Source organism: Mobula hypostoma, chromosome 17 (assembly GCF_963921235.1).
Source record: "Mobula hypostoma chromosome 17, sMobHyp1.1, whole genome shotgun sequence".
In the NCBI taxonomy this organism is placed as follows: Eukaryota; Metazoa; Chordata; class Chondrichthyes; order Myliobatiformes; family Myliobatidae; genus Mobula; species Mobula hypostoma.
The window spans coordinates 38,839,668-38,857,225 of NC_086113.1; the positions used below are offsets into that span (position 1 = coordinate 38,839,668).

The following is a 17,558-nucleotide window of genomic DNA, read 5'->3' on the forward strand; positions in this document are numbered from 1 at the left end:
AGGCTGAGGAGTGCTCACCAAATCAGATCCATCCATCCTGATGCAGCTCAGATATGATCATCACCAACCTGATCTCACAACTCAAGAAAACTACAGGAGGCAGCATCAGCCACTATAACTCACATACCTCAACCTCACTGGCATTGTTGAGTCCAGAAATCAAGAGGGAACATTCACACATTCAGCTGCCACAGACACACATTTCCATCTGATTTTGCTCCAAGACAGCATACAGGTCAATGTCTACCAACATGAAGACTAATATCATACAAGACTGACTCACAGCTTTTCTTAAACTGTCATCACCTCTAACAAACTCCTCACTGGATTGAAGATAATCCCCAGAATTAAGAGGAAATTGTTTTAGTTCTGGTGTCTACAGCCTATACAAAGGTCACCCAAGATTCATCACTCAAGCTGAAGCATGCAAATGATGCTTACACTTCAGTGTCCTCATCAGCCAAACTCATTGTTGACTTTTCACTGAAGCATGGAAATGATAATTTATGAATATGCTTTCAAATGGGGAGAAAATAGAACATATGAATTTTTTCCCCATTTTTGGTTTCTCCACAACAAATACTATACAAAATATTACACTTTGGTTTATATCATCTGAACACCTCTTGGTAATATATCAATTTACTCAAAATATCTAGTTCTAAATAATACAATTGAACATCAATTGAAATTAGGATTCAATTAATTACTTTATTAATTACTCAAGTTGAAAAAACAGTTCTTGCATCTCTTGGAGTTGTGTGGAAAAGTGTGGTGAGAAGGGGAGTGGCTTGTGTGTACAGAAGAGCGCACTAGGGCATCACAAGGAAGTGTCCTCTTGAAACACTCTACTGCAGAGGTTCCCAACCTTTTTTATGCCATGGACCAATGCCATTAAGCAATGGGTCCATGAGCCCCAGGTTGGAAACCCCTGCTCTCAGGGGATAAGAGGGGAAGATCTGACTGATGATGGAATTGTGTTGGAGCTGGTTTTGAAGTGGTCAAGGGATCACTTTCACAAAGAAGGTAGACATTTAGGATACACGATGGTGGAAAGTCTTAACAGATCAAACTTTTCTTACACTTCTTTCAACTATCCAAGGACTAAAACTGTCTTTCCAAGTTAAGTAATAACAATCTCTGTTACTTCCAATCTGATGTACTGTATTCAGTGTTCATAATGTGAACCCCTCTACCCTGGGGAAACCAAAGGCAGATGAGGTTACCACTTTGACAGCACCTGCATTCAAACTGTGTGAACCACAGAGTTTACTGCTGTTTGCAACTTCAATTCTCTGTCCCTTTCTGACTTGTTCAATTGTGCCTTTTCATAGAGTTACAAGCTTGGTGATCAGAAACTCAACTTCCACCTGGTCATGATGCTGTCCTCCAGACTACTTCTAGCTCCGTAATTTCAGGTGATCCATCCTGGATATTGGCTCAATTATTCTCTCACCATTCACTCAGCACAAGCTACTGGATACATCCCATAGCCTTGAACCTTACAATGTTCACACTTTGAATTATCATCCTCTAATCTCCTTTGTTGCTCTGGGGATCTCTGCAATGTATTGCTGTGACAACTGTGGCCTCATCCTATCAGAAATCTTCCCTTTCTCCTCTCTATCCTCCCTTCAACCTTCTGCAATCTAAAACCTGTTTTCTTTCCCCACAACGACACCCAACACTTTCTCTAGCTCTGACAAAGTCTTCAAACCAAAATATTAACTGCTTCTCTTTCCACGAATGCTGCCTAACTTGAGTGGTTTCAGCATTTTCTGTTTTGATTTCTGTTTTCTAGCATCTGTAGTTTTTATTTTTATGAGCCTTGGTCACCTAAACCAAAAAGCAGTAAGTTTTTCTTTAATTTTGAACTTCAAACAATGGAAGGGACATGGCTTTTACAAGAGGCCACTGATCCTTCTCTGGCTGTTCCTTGGAATCAAGAATGAATTACTTCCGCGCTGGTTTTGTGCTTTCTGAGGTGGAGAAAGAAAACACTACGGATGGGGTAGGTGATGAATGGATAATTAGCAACATTGTGTGCTCCTTCACCCCCATTGTAATTGCCCCCAGTAATATAGGTGCATGACATAATCTGAAGCAAGTTGAAGAGAATGTTTGGCCGTAAAATAGGATCAGTGTAGGAATAGAGTAAGAATTAACACAGACCACATGGGCCAAGGGGCCAGTTTCTATGCTATTTTCAGGCAAATGGCTCGGTTAATTATCATTTACTATTATGCTGCATTCTATTGCACAACTTCAGATGCCAAGAAATTGCACACGCCTATCCTCCAAGTTACTAAGACAGAGGAAATTTATGAGCAGCACTGTCATCCAATGGGTCATGCAGTCGGCACACAGTGCCAGCTTGATTCTGGCATTCAGTGCCATCTACAAAATGTTTCATGTTCTCCGCATAATAGCTTGGATTCTCCAGTTTCTTATCACCTTCCAAAGACATGCTGCTTGATTGATTGCTAACTGTGAGTTTAGAGTACAGGAAAATCAGGGGAAAATTGACAGCAACACAAGAGAATTGATTACAGGCACAAAATGAAACTACTGGGAATGCTCTGAGAGCTAACAAACTTGATGGGTCAAATGGTCTCCTTTGAGGATATGAGAAAACATGAGGAAAGATGAGGGAATGCAAATATATACCCCCACAGCACACCTCATCTGGCAAATTTGCTTAAGTAATTGCATTACAAAAAGAGCATGTCCAAAGTTTTTTTTCTTCCTATTGTGAAACTAACAGCCATTTTAGACCCTGGCTTTATTCTGTGTACATTCCATTCTGAAATTTTTATTTGGATTATTTTCTAAAATGTTCATTGTGCTGCTCTAAATAGCAAGTACCTTCCACAGCCATTAAGTCAAATTTCCATCACCCTACCACATCCTATTCAGAGTAATAAAAAAAATCCAACCATCATGATCTCAAAGCTGCTTGAAGAATTCCATTCTGAGCTGCAATAGGACCCACTGCACAATTATGAGGAAATGCAAAAGTCATTAAAAACATCTCATTTTTCAGAGGACTACAACAAATTAATGTCAGGAATTACAAACAAGAGAAAAATCTGCAGATACTGGAAATCCAAGCAATACACATATAAATGCTAGAGGAACTCAGCAGGCCAGGAAGTTGACTGTACTTTTTCATAGATGCTGCCTGGCCTGCTGAGTTCCTCCAGCATTTTGAATATCAGGAATGGCTCTTTCAACAACTTGCAACCACAACAATGCACTGGATGAGGAAAAGGCTAGGCACACCATCCAGAATGTCACAGTTGCTATGCTTGCTCTGGGGGTTGGGGGTCACTACTGCAGGGGTTCCCAACCTTTTTAATGCCAGGAACCAATACCATTAAGATGCCCATGGACCCCTGGTTGAGAACTCCAGCTGTAAAATGGCTGCCTGTAAGTTTGTATGTTCACCCCACGACCATGCGGGTTTCCTCAGTGTGCCCCAGTTTCCTCCTACATTCCAAAAATGAATGGTTAGGGTTAGTGAGCTGTGGCCATGATATGATGGCACTGGAATTGCAGTAACACTTGCAAACTGCCAGCACAGTCCTCACTGATTTGAGTTGATGAAAACAATGCATTTTGCTGTACATTTCGATGTGCATGTGACAAATAAAGCTTATCTTTACTCCAACACCCTTGTCAGAAGGATTGCATCATTTCAGGAAGACCTATATGTTTTCCTGAAAAGTAGGAATGGGTGGCCAATACCACCTTGCAACCATCACTCATGCAGAGCATAAACAAACATGAGTACAACCTTTTGTATAATTAATCAATCCTCTGCATCATTAGGTTCAGATGCCAGACTCTTTGCCAAGCTTTCTCCGAGCATGAATATCTGTATTGTTCATCACGTCTGATTTTAACCCTATTCAACTACTTTCTGCGCAATAGAATCTCCCACCTTTGCAAGACTTGACAGATATAAAAACTGCAGTTCTAAATTTAGATAACAATTGAAACGAACCAAATGTTTGCCTGTAAACTGGTGAAAAATTATCCATGTTTATGAGTTTGTTATCATCAAGTTAACTTTCTGCATTTCATTGAGTGCATCACAGAGATACTGTAGAATAATCTGATAACACTAGTGGCACAGTGTAATTTAGAAGTAAAATAATGCTAAGATTAGAGAAACTTAAGCAGAAGCTATTGTATCAGAAACACGGTTCCCTAAAGAAATGGATTTAATCCATACAAGCAGGATTTTAATCCGTAATCCATATGTTCACACCAAATTGTACACTGTGTAGAAATAACAAAACAGAGTATTGCCTTTCTCAATCCCTGCTGCTCCTCTCTGAAAAAAATACTCAAGACTATTCCCAGTCCCTTATCCATCTCTGAGCAAATATAATTTCAATATCTTCAATAGTCAAAAGCACAGCTAGTAAAATCTTCATGACCAATCCTCTCATAAATAACCACCTCTTCTCTGAAGTATAAATTTTAATCTTTACTCCCATTTTGTCATGTCACAGATGAACTCTGTACCCTGTAATCCCTTATATTTCCTTTACAACACAGTTTGCCTTCAGCTGATCGAATCTATTCTGGCCCTCAGTGCAATTGCATTAGTTTCATTTCCCCGTCAATTTCTTTGCAATTTATGCCAATCAACTCCTGGAATTCTCCAACAGTAGAGGTATTTTAATGAAGTCAGTTGGGCACTAATCCACACATTTTTGGGACATGGGTGAAAAATATGACCACCTGGGAAAATCCATCAGATCACAAACAGAACTTGCCAATGCCACGCACGCAGAAGAGTTCAGGATCGAACCCAGTCTCTGGAATTGAGAGTCAGCAGTGCAACCTCCCGTCCCCTAGGATTACGACAGCAGGTGGCAGAGGAAGAAAATCTGTACGCCAATTGCTGTTACGGGACACTTGTCCGTTAAAAGATCTGATGGCAAAAACATGCAACACGGTGCGATCTTGAATATGGTCATTATTCAGTATTCTGCAAGACCATCAGATAAACACATATAAAAAGGAGAATAAGTAAAATACCCAAAACATTAGAAATGAAGTAGAGAAGCTAACCAGGCAGTAGGCCGAATATCATGGGTGTAATGGAGGGGTTGAGGTCTCATGTTGAAAATTCATTCAATTCAACTTTTAATTGTTCTCCTGTACTTATTTCCTATGTTATGCAAATTCTGGTTATTATGTACAAGTCATAATTTAAACTAGCTTAAAGTTCCATTGCTATAGATCAAGTATTAAAATTGGTCACCGGTATGTGCGCATCTTCAATTAGAATCAGAATCATCCAGCACGAACAGCCGCACCGGCCCACCATGTCCATTCTGACCAAATTCAATTTACAAGTACTTTGTCTATAGCCCACCACTCATTGCCCAGATGCTTAAATTGTCTCTGCCATCTTTTCAGGATAGTCCTTCAATTCACATCTACCCCTGGGTGAATTCTTTTTTAAATGTTCCCTCCAGACCCCTGGGCCCTCTCCTTAAATCAGAGACCTCTGGTTTTGGATACCCTGTTGAGTTTCTCAGTATCCACTATCTCTGCCACAACAGAAGGAACTTCCAAAGTTAATCTTACAGAAAATATTGTCTCTTCTCCACTGAAAGATTTTATTTCATCTTCCTACAAAATCAATAGCTGAACATAAATGAAGCACGTTGGGGGTTGATCTGGAGATGTACGGATCTGTTGCAGGTATGAAAGAAGCAATTAAATTGTAACCTACAAGGTGGGCCCCTGAGATTTTTCTCAACTCTGACCCATGCCAATAGCCTGGATACTGAGAAGAGATGTGAACACTCATTTTACTACTAATTGTAAAGTTGTTTTCACACTCAGATTTGCAGTGTCTTCGGAACGATTTGACATCAAAATATATTAGGCACTGAGTTTTCCTTGTGCCAAGCTTCAAAATTCCAGATGGTTCATTCAGGGTTTCAACCAATGATTAGTTGTCCACACATCAACAGACTCTGCCATTATTGACCAGTAAGAGTCTAAAAACAACTGCGCAATCAGTAGAGACATGAGCGTTTATTTCCTCACAATATTCAGATCAGAAGCAGATTAATCAAAAAGGTCATAGCATCATGTATTTTAAGATTCCATTTAATTCCTTCCTCATTCCTCTACAGCAGAACAACACTCTTCTTGAGAGAATAGCCCATTCATAAATTTGATTAAGATTAAGATTTGATATGGAAGTGTGTTCTGAAAAAGCTAAATAATAAAGTAACCCTTGAATCAATAATTAGGTACACGAATGTTTGGCCCATGAGAAATCAGTTTTATCTTGTTCTCATTGATTGTTCCTGCTATGTAACCTATGGAAAAAATAAATATTGAAGAATATCCTTGCAGTTTGAAATGTCTGATTACCAAACTTTTAGAATATTAGTATAGAAATCTTCCAGTTTGTTAGCATTGTACAATCTATACTGGACTTCAATTTGGGCATGGTGGACTCAGAAAAGGAGAAGTAGAAGTGGAAAGGGCATCCTTACATACTAACTACTTAAATAGAAGTTAATCAACAAATATTTGACAGACACCTGCTTCCAAAGCACATCCAATAAGACACAATAAAAAAAGTTACTGAACAAGAAATCGTAAGATTGATGGTTAAACAGAGGATTAAGTATTGGGATGAATAGGTCATTTTCAAGGAAACAGGTTGTAAAGACTAAGTTGCCACAGTGATCAACTTCAACTATTTACATTCTGTATTAATGACATGGGTAGAATTTTCTGACAAAATAAAGTGCGAAGGCAGGTTGTAAGGAGAATGCAGAGATTGATAAAGGATATAGACAAGAAACGTGAGTGGGCAAGAGTTTGATAATTAGAGCATAATGTGGATAATATGAGTAAATTAGAAGAAAGATTTTAGAAAATAATATTGCTTAAACAGTGGAGACAAGAATATTGCCACAGAGGATCCTGGGGTCCTTAGGCATGCAGCACAAAAGAAATGCAGCAAAGTAATTAGAAAAGAAAAGGGAATGGTGATTGTTCTCCCCAGATAGGATGGACTACACAAAGAGGAGTGTTTATAAATATAGATGGTGTAGGTATCAGTGAAACCATGTTTGGTACACTACATAAAGTTATGTTCGTTTTATTTAATTGAGATGTACATTTTGTGGAAGTTGCTTATGGGAAAAAGTTATTCCAGATTCCTTACAGCATAAAAGAAAGCTATTCAAGTCCAAGCTGGCTCCTAATAGAGTCATGAGTACCATATTTCTTTTTCATCACCCTCAAAACTGTGTTGCATGCCTGTCTAATGCTCTTTCAATGGTATGACTGGATTCTTTCCTCTAATTTCACAGTCAGTGAATTCAAAGACCGAACTATTGATTACAAAAAGACTTCTGTCAAATTGCCCTTTCACACTTACCCTCTCAGTCCTTGAACCATCTGGCGATTAAAATAATTTCCTTGCATTTACTGTCTAAACTAGTCACAATTTTGCACACCCCTATCAAATCTCCTCTTCACCTTCTTTGTTCCAAAGGAGGAAATAAACCCAATTTCTCCATTTTAAACTTATGGGTGAAAGCCCTCATCCTGTCAACTTTTAGTGCACTTTTCCTGCATCTGCTTATTGACGTTCACATCTTCTTTAAATTGTGTGAAACAATTCATTTTCATTTCAAAACGGTGACCCTATAACTTTTGAAAGTATTGTCCCTAGCTCTAGATTCCACCATGGGAAAAGCATTAACCCAACCAATGCCATTTTAATAACTTGCTGGAATATACCAGCTATTACCCAACCAATATTTTGAAAAGGTTCAATCTAACTTTCCTGCTTTTGACTCTGTCTCTATTTGTAAATTACAGGATCTATGACAAAGCAAAGTCAAAGAATTACTTGGCACACTACCATGTCATAGCTTCAAGACTCCTGAAGACTATTGACTATAGTGGACTCTGCCAAAGCTTGGACTACTTTCCCTAATAATACAGAAACAGGTAGTTCTATTTCCCTCAACTATCACATCACAAGAGTACATTTATACTCTTTGAAATGTTTAAAGATGCTCTGAAGTTATAAAAGGCATTACATTAAACACAACTTCTGCAGCAATGAGCTTGTGCAGGAGTAAAATAGATCGGCTGTTTGAGTGGTATTGCAACAACCTAAAACTCAATGTCAGCAAGACTAAGGAAATCATTGTGGATTTCAGGAAGGGAAAGTCAGGAGAACACACAGCAGATCTCATTGAGGGATCAGCAGTGTTGAGCAGCTTCAAGTTCGTGACTGTCAGTGTCTCAGAGGATCTACCCTGGGCCCAGCATGTTAATGTAATCACAGAGAAAGCGTAATGCCCTCGTTCACATCTTTACTGTTATGCTGTAGGTATTTTGTTTAGCAGCTTTGTAAGAACTGTTTGTTCTGCTTTCAGCCTGTTTGGGTTATTGTTGAAGATGAGGGATGATGTGGAATGTGTGCCATCCAATTAGCAGGATGTTTTCTTGGTGAGGGACAATGAGATTGGGCTTGGGGCTTTTATTCAAGAGGAGATGAAGAGAGAAGACACTGGGAAGAACTGGTCGTAGTATACGATCCAGTAGGAAACCCGTTTGTCTGAAATGGATTGCAAGCAATGTTCGGAAGGGGGTGTATGCTTTCACGTTGACCAAGGGCCCAGTGTGCAAGTGACAGAGAAGTTCAAGATGAGCTCCAACATATGCACATTTGACTGTTCAATTGGAATGGGCCATTTTCTTTTTGTTATTCTCTACTAACCCTTAAGTTAAGATTCATAAATATAATTCCTTTAATCATATGCAGTGTACTGTCCGTTATTTTGTGGCATTAATTTGTAACAGGGTAGCAAATGACACAGCTCCACACAAACCAGGGTTTGGGGTGGGATCGAGCGTGCCTCAGTCTCACGAGTTTGGCAGGGCCAGGGATGGTCTTCCCTAGACTTATGCAGCAGAGGAAACCAAGGTGGCTTCAAAAGCATACCAGTAGCTGTACTTCAGCAGGAGTTTAAAGAGATTTGGTAGATCACAAAATAGTCCATCAAATTTCTACAGATAACCTATGGAGAACATTCTGACTGGTTGCATTACTGCCTAGTATGGAGGCTCCAAGGGGCTGCAGATGGCTGTTAGGCTCAGACAGCTCAATCACAGGCACAAGCCACCCCACCACTGAAGACATCTTCAAGAGGTGGTACCTCAAGATGAAAGCATCCATCATAGCGGACCCTCAACAGCCAGTCAATACTATCATCAAGGAGGTGGTACAGAAGCCTGAAGACACATAGTCAATGTTTTACAAACGGCTTCTTCCCTTCCACCATCAGATTTCTGAACAGTCCATGAACTCATGAATTCTACCTCTATTCATTTTATTTTTGTAGTGCAGCAACTTGTAGCAATATTTTACTGCTGCCACAAAATAATTTCACGATTTATTCTGACTCAATTCTTTTTCCAGTTACCAGCTACCTTTCATGACCGAAGTACGTCTTACAGCCAGTTATTTGATCATTTCTGAAGAGTTACAGGATAACGCACCATAATCAGTTTCAGTAAGAACTTCAAGGATGGGAGTCTTTCAATATCTTTTTAAGGTAATGCAAATGAGATTTTTCACATTCGTTTAGAGGACAAACGTGCATCTGGATTAACATTTCATCTGGAACCCCGCACCGCTGCCAACAAAGTTCACCGAAAGCTATAAACTGGGAATTGTGTTGTGCAGATTAACTCAGTGATGTGATTGACAACAAAGGGCAAGTGAGTGACATGCAGCACTCATGATTAAAATCACAATACATGACAATGTCCTCTGCAGACAAATCTGGTTTGCTTGGAATCAGCACTTGGCTTCTGGGACAAGATGAATGAATACCAGCTTCCTGTAAGAAAAATTACATGAAGAATTCCAAGTAGAGAAACAAGTTAAAAAGTTGCAATGAGCCACCATGTGTTTGTCTACGATTTATAGCAATAAACCGACATCCCATTTCAGCCTCAAAGCCTTCTAGAAGACAAAGCACAGGACAAATATCAAGATAATTTATCAAATGAAATAACATTGCCTGAAACATCATATGGCATCTGATGTCAGCACACACCCCACACAAACAAGTTTATCTTGACTTTTTTCCAAAGTTTGTACAAAGAAAACATTTTTGAATCATTAAAAATAAAAGTTCCCACCTTTATTTATCAGCTGAAGAGCCCAAGGGAAATATTTAAGCATCATCTTCAGGAAACTTCTCATGAACAGGAGAAAAATGAAGGAATAGGAAACGTACAGAAAAGTTATCACAGAGACTCCCTGTAGGGATCAGTAAGGTCAGCGTTTAAGAAGGATCACTGTCCACACCATGAGTTTGAGCATTGGGGAATGCTCTGCTATTGGAGAGGGTAGACTGCCTTTTGATCACTGAGGGAGCACACTGTAATTGGAGAGCTGGTGGTATTGCTCTGCTGTCAAAGAGGGAAAGGCCTGCCACTGTGCCCCGAGATTGCTACCCAGGTTTTCTGCATTTTTGGATATGGACTTAGATTATAGACGTTTTTTTCCCAGTCTTATAGTTTTTTTACTATTGTGTTTTTCACACAATCTTTCTCGGTTTTTTTTAAATGTGTGGGGGAAAGGGATTGGGGGGGGTGGCGAGGGGTCGACGTGCTGTTCAGGTTTTGTTTTTCCCTGCAGGGAAGGAAGGATTTGGAGGTTGATAATCGAGCTGCCGTTCTTTTCTTTCTTGTTTTCGTGGCTATCTGGAGAAGAAAAACTTCTGAGTTGCGTACTTTGATAATAAATGAACCTGCGAACCTTAACCTTTTGTAGTTGAAAATACCTGTGCTGTGCATCAACTTTAGTGCTGCTTTTGGAGGGGCAGGATTCTTCTTCAGAAATTTCCTCTTAGATAATTCAGAATGAGTCCCTTCCACTCATGAGTTCTAAGAATGTTTCAGGGGCTTCTACAGGAACCAAAGGTCACAGAGATTAATAATACTTGCTTGGAATGTTATGCACATGTTCCTCTATTTGGGACCACCTTCCAGGTTCAACCATAATGAAGATGTAATGTACCCAATTATCATCTTCCATTTTGTACAATCACAGGCCACTGATTTCTGAGTCAGTGATGCTGATATTCTTCATCCTGAGAAGACTTGGAGAACATCCTCAAAATCATTATTTTTCTTACTTCCTGGAAATCTCTTGCTGTGATGAAGCTGAAAGTTGAGTACTTCTCTGGGATTCTGATGATAGGCACGCAGGCAATATGGTGCCCCCAACAGAACTGGTCAGAGCCTAAATGCAGGAAATATCTCCTGGTTGAGGACACTCATGTTGATTCACATAATCATTGAACAAGTTAGAGAATATTGTGTTGGCAACTCTGGGAGAATTTCTCCAATAACTCAAAATGTCTACAGCGGATTCTCCATGGCTTCAAGGCATATTGGTGCAGTATGCTGATGCTTGAGTAGCTTGGTACTGGTTTGAACCCTTGGTCACCAACACCAATTCCTTCAATTGCCTTACAATTGTGCTGTCACACTGGAGGAAGTTAAGCATATTGTCAATTACTACCTTTACTGAAAGGTGGATCACAAGGTACGGAAAGTGATCCAGGCGTTTTAGGATCTCATTGCAGAATCTTAAGTATCAGGGTTAGGGCAAGAAGCATAGGACAAACTTGCGTAGTGGAAGTGAGTCCACGTTGGTATTAAGGGAAAAAGATCAAATCACATCTAACCTCACAGAAGAAGCATAGTAACTTAAATAGATGTTAACATACTAAAGCTCGTGGAAATCAACCCTGGTGTAAATTGAGGACAGATTAGCAGACAGAAAGCAATAGGAGATTTTCGCCACAAAAGGCAATATCTTGTCCTCAGCAGGTCAGGTAGCATCTATGAGTGGCTTCATCTTGGCACAGGAGGCAGCCATGGAGCAATACATTGGAACAGGAAGTGGAATTAAAATATTTGGCCACTGGGAAGTCCTGCTTGTGGCAGATGGTGTGGAGGTGCTTGACAAAGCAGTCCCCCAATTTATGACGGGTCTCACCAATGTAGAGGAGGCCAGACCCAATAGACAACCCTAGCAGATTCAGAGTGTTGCCTCACCTGGAAGGACTGTTTGTGGTCCTGAATGGAGGTGGGGATGGAAGCGGGAGGTGTATGGGTAGGTGTAGCACTTAGACTGCTTACAGGAATAAAGGCCTGAAGGTAGATTAGTGGAGAGAGATGGACGGACAAGGGAATCACTGAGGGAGCAATTCATGCAGAAAACAGGGGAGGAGGTAAAGAAATGTCTAATGGTAGGGTCCCTGTGGAGATGGCAAAAGTTACGGAGGATGTGTTGGATGCAGAGGCTGATGGGGTGGTGGGCAACGACAAGAGGGACTCCATCACTATTACAACAGCAAGAAGATGGGGTGAGCGCAGATGTACAGGAAGTGGAAGAGATGCAGGTGACAGCAGCATCTATAGTAGAGAGAGGGAAACTCCGTTCTTAATGGAAAGCTGCATCCTAAGAGATGCAGCAAAGGCGAAGAAACTACTGAGAAAAGGGAATAGCATTTTTACAGGAGATTGGCTGCGGAGGTATAGTCAAGATAACTATGGGAATCAGTAGGTTTATAAAACATGCCATCTGACAGTCTTTTGATTTGCAGCTTCTACAGATTTTCTCGTGTTTGCAATATCTTATCCGAATGGGAATCTTGATGAGATTGTATTTGGAGGTCTAATCTTCCTACCAAAGGAAGTATACATTTATGATAGAGAGCAAAAGTGATTAAATCTTGTGAAGCGGGATTGTCTTGTGCCTAGAGGTAATGTAAAATAGATCTGTTTAAAAAGTATAGGTGAATTTCATTGAAATGTATACAATTTCTATGGGACTTGACAGGGTAGACACAGTTAACATTTCCCCTCGAACCACAGATCACAGCCTCAAAATAGAGAGTCAATCATTTAGCTACAAGAAATTGTTCTATGCAATGTAGAGTGAATCTTTGGAGAGGGCTGAAGAAAGACAGATTAACAGACTTCAATGTTAAAGGAAATCAAGAGACTGATAGGTGTTCAGTCCAGACAAGGGATTTAGTGTTAATTCCTGTCAAACACTCCTGGAAAAAAATTTAAGAAGTGTGGATTCTCAAAACAGGTTTTAATTGTTAAAGATTTAAAATTTGACTAAAAGCAACTAATTTTAAACATTTTCTCAATCTATTTTGTTAAGCCTCAGCCAACTTTGATTCACACATTCAGTTGAAACCTTGCACCATTCGTTTTGTAATCCTTCAATAGGTAATCAATTATGAACAAGAGATGACAAAAAATTTTAATTTAAACTTCCAACAGTTATTAAAACCACAGCTGCAATGGAACTAATTGGCTAAGAGCCTCCAGAGATTTGTGCTAGTTATTCAGCTATCAGGTACAAAGAGGGCACCACCTTTTCTATCTTGCTCCCTCCAATTGGCAGCCAAAACTATTAATAGGATTAAATGCTCCTCCATCATGTGCTCTCTCTCTCTCTCTCCCCAAGGACCCCAGGGCATAAGTGTATCTTCAGAGGATCTGACAATCATAATTGACACCCTAATAGCCAACTGTCTAGATCTGTGAATGGCCACTATTACCCAAGAGGAAGAGACTGACAAAGGAGGCCACACCACCTCCAACTCCCTCCCATTTCACTCTCCACATCCCCCCCCCACCTACTAGATGACCAATGTTCAGGAGTGTGGGAGTATGGTACTGAAGTGAAACTAGGTTTTAAGATGACACCCCTTCAAGATCTCAGACAAGGAATGAAACCTCTCACATTCCACATATCGACTCACTCAGACTACAAAACAAAATGTAGGCAGCCTGTGAGCCTTGTGACTCTGGGATTATGCACTTGATTGAATTTGACATTCAGAAACTAAATGACAGAAAACCAAATATGTTTGAGGTGAAAGTCATAAATAAACCATGCTAAAAAGTTGAACCAAAAAAAAACAGCAGATGCTGGAAACACAGCAAGTCAGGAAGCATGGGTGAAAGGACAGAGGTCAACTTTTCAGGCTAAAGACCCATTATCAGAGGTCGGAAAGAGAAAAGGAGATGACTGCAGTAAGCTGCTGAGAGGATGGAAAGGACAATATGAATCTTGTTGAAAAAATGACGCCAGGGTTGCTTTGTAAACCTGTAGTTAGCTGAACAATTGGAAGGTGACATAAGAGATGTGTTTTGTGATGCAAATATTAGGTTACTTGCAACTCAAAACACATTAGTGTGGTGAATGGAGAGCAAAGACCAAGCCAATATCATAGATGGATGGCCTAGAGCAGATAAGGTCTGTTCTGATATAACAAATATTTAGGTGGTGTAGAATTTGACATGAAGTAGCTGATGTGGATGGAACAGTAACCTGTGGAGTCATGAAGGGAACAGTGCCTTTGAAATGGTGAACAGGGAAGGGAGGAGAGCAGTGCCCGGCCCGAAACATTGTTTGTTGATCCACTGAATGAAGAGGCTGGTGGGGTGAAAAGTGAAATCCAAAGGAACTCTATCCCCACCCTATCCAGAAGAGCAGAGGCATGGGAAATAAATGAGATGAGGTCAAGAATCCTGTCCAGTGTGTCAGAGTGAAAGGCAGAAACTCAAGAAGGAGAAAGGAGTCATCTGTGTAAAAAGACTCTTCATTGGAGAAAGTACAACAGATGCAGGATTCAGGAGAATGGAATAGCATCCTTAACAAGATGCTGGGTGGGAGGAAGTACCATCAAGATAACTAAAATGGATGTTTGTGGCTACAGGGATTAATAAGGGAAAGTGAGAACTTGCAGTGGCTGGTGTGAAGGTAATAGCAGTGAAAATTGACAACCATTGTGTCCAGGAACATCACTAATACAGACATGACATAAGGCATCCGTTCGTCTTGCGAGACCATGGATCTGCACCTGGAAAGTCTTCCCTCTCCAGGGCGCAGGCCTGGGCAATGTTGCATGGAAGACCAGCAGTTGCCCATGCTGCAAGTCTCCCCTCTCCACGACACTTATGTTGTCCAAGAGAAGGGCATTAGGACCCATACAGCTTGGCACCAGTGTCGTCACAGAGCAATGTGTGATTAAGTGCCTTGCTGAAGGACACAACACGTTGCCTTGGCTGGGGCTCGAACTCACGACCTTCAGGTCGCTAGTCCAATGCCTTAACCACTTGGCCACGTGCCCACGACATATAGACATGAATGTACTGGAAAAGCAGCAGAGGGAGGTGATCATTGAAGTGAATGGAAAGAATATCATAGCATCACACAGAAGAACAGAGAATTTACTCCATCCCATTCCAGGCTAATAAATTGGCGCATGACCAAGTGGTTAAGGCGTTCATCTAGTGACTTGAAATTCGCTAGTTTGAGCCTTGGCTGAGGCAGCGTGTGTGTCCTTGAGCAAGGCACTTAACCACACATTGCTCTGCAATGACACTGGTGCCAAGCTGTATGGGTCCTAATGCCCTTCTCTTGGACAACATCGATGGCGTGGAGAGGGGAGACTTGCAGCATGGGCAACTGCCGGTCTTCCATACAACCTTGCCCAGGCCTGTGTCCTGGAAAGGTGCAAATACATGGTCTCATTGAGACTAACGGATGCCTATATAATTATAATTCAGATTACATTTAAAACTGTGGTGTAAACTTGTTGCATCTCCTGCATCATTAAACAGCTTGGTCTCCAGAAGCATGTCATTGACTACAAAGCAACATTGGGAACCAAGCTTGATTTACCTCACTTTTTGGTCCAGTCATTTAAATAACATTACAAACGAGATCAGATCTGCAGGTGCTGGAAGCCCAAGTAACACATAAAATGCTGGAGGAACTCAGCAGGCCAGGCAGCATCTATGGAAAAGAGTACGGTCGACATTTCGGACTAGTTTCAGCCAGAAATAGGCCTGTTGATCCACTGAATCCACGTCCAGCATTTTGTGTGTGTTATTCAAATAACATAGTTGATATGTTCTGGTCTTACTCAGATTGTGTAGGAGGAAAGAGAGAAAGGGGTGAAGTGTCTGGGTCTGTCCAATCAGAGGACACAGCAAAGTCTTTGAACTGATATTCCACAAACCTGCCCCCCCCCCCCACCATCACAACTCAGATAATAGTCTGAATTACCTGGGGAAGATGTGCAACCCTTTAAAGAAAGGCCTTTAATTTAAAAGGATGCGGAATATTAATGCTGTCAAATTATTTATAATGTTTAATAATGTAATCGATTAAAACACAGCTAACTTTAACATAGCTGCAGAGTGTGAAAGAAACGGACACTTACAATATGTAACTAAAAATATCAACTTCAGTCGAAGCCGTCCTATTATACATTTTCAAAGCAATTTATCCACACAGCTTTTCTAGGGCATGCAATCCAAAAGTAGGTTGCACGAACAAGGACAACCCCAGAACGGCGTGGAGAGAGTCCGAATAAAACCAGCAGAGACCCCAATTGGCTTACCAATTTTGGCGAGACTGGCCACCAGTATCCAGATTGAGATGATGTATGGATTCTTAACATGATTCCATTGGAAATGGACAATCTCGTAGCCGCTGATATTCTCGTTGCCGCTGTTTTTCGAACCGAATTCTGCTGAGCTGGAGCGGAGCTTTCCAGGGACCGAGTCGAATCCGCTCTGCTGGCGCCAGCTGAAGGCTCCTTCCACCGGGTGCCAGAGCAACAAAGACTGGCCGAGCAGAAACACGATCCAAGAGATGCACCAGGTCTCACACACGCTCCTACAACTGCTCCCCATGTCGCTTCGCTCTTGGCGATCAGATCTCCGGGGTGAGACTGGTTCGATCACTCAAACTCCCGGCGGCTCTGTTTATAAAACCGGTCAATTAAAGGAGGTGGGGCCACTCTCTCACCTCGGACTCAATTACAGTCCCTTCGCTCCCTTACTGGATAACTAAATGAAATCCTCCCACTAAAAGTGACTAATGTCACCCTCAATCTGCCAGCGAGGAATCCTGTCACCGTCCTTCAGTTCAAACTGATCATGTCGGAATCATTCCAAACAGCCGAATGTCCATTCAAAAACGTGATAGATGTTACTTGCTTTGGACAGAGCGTCGATCAGATCCGTGACCATTCATTGCATAAAACGAACGACGGTGCCGCGGGCGTCCAGGATCCCGAGAGCGACCCAAGGGGATCGCCAACGCTCCTCGTCCCGAGCAGCACGCCGCAAATCGCGCCGACTTCGTGGCTGAACTCATGTCAAGTACTACTTGTGATAACCCCCGAGACAAAAAGGTCCAAGTGTTAAAGTTCAGAACACGAACAACTGGGACGGCTAAACCGCAGGATATATTCAACAGATTGAAACACAAATTGCGCGCCCCACTGTTGGAATGACTGTACTCCCCCACTCCCATTCTCGGTACTAATTTAAACACTAGAGTCCGAGTAATACGAGTCCTTTAGCCCAACTAGTCCATGCACGTCAAGATGCCTATCTAAATTAATCCTATTTGCCTGGGTTTGATCTCC

The 17,558-nt window shown here is 41.2% G+C and overlaps 1 protein-coding gene across 2 annotated transcripts in view; it reads right to left on the reverse strand.

Moving 5' to 3' along the window:
* LOC134357938 (sodium/hydrogen exchanger 3-like) overlaps nt 1-17,558 on the reverse strand; it is a 172,984-nt gene that overhangs the window by 100,832 nt on the left and 54,594 nt on the right. The window contains exon 1 of one of the 2 annotated variants that reach the window (XM_063069729.1): nt 16,524-17,252. The exons of the other annotated variant lie outside the window; for it this stretch is intronic. Within the exon in view, the coding sequence (XP_062925799.1) occupies nt 16,524-16,818 (295 nt within the window). The 5' untranslated portion in view covers nt 16,819-17,252. Of the gene's footprint in view, nt 1-16,523; nt 17,253-17,558 lie in introns of those variants that run through there. 2 annotated transcript variants of the gene reach the window in all.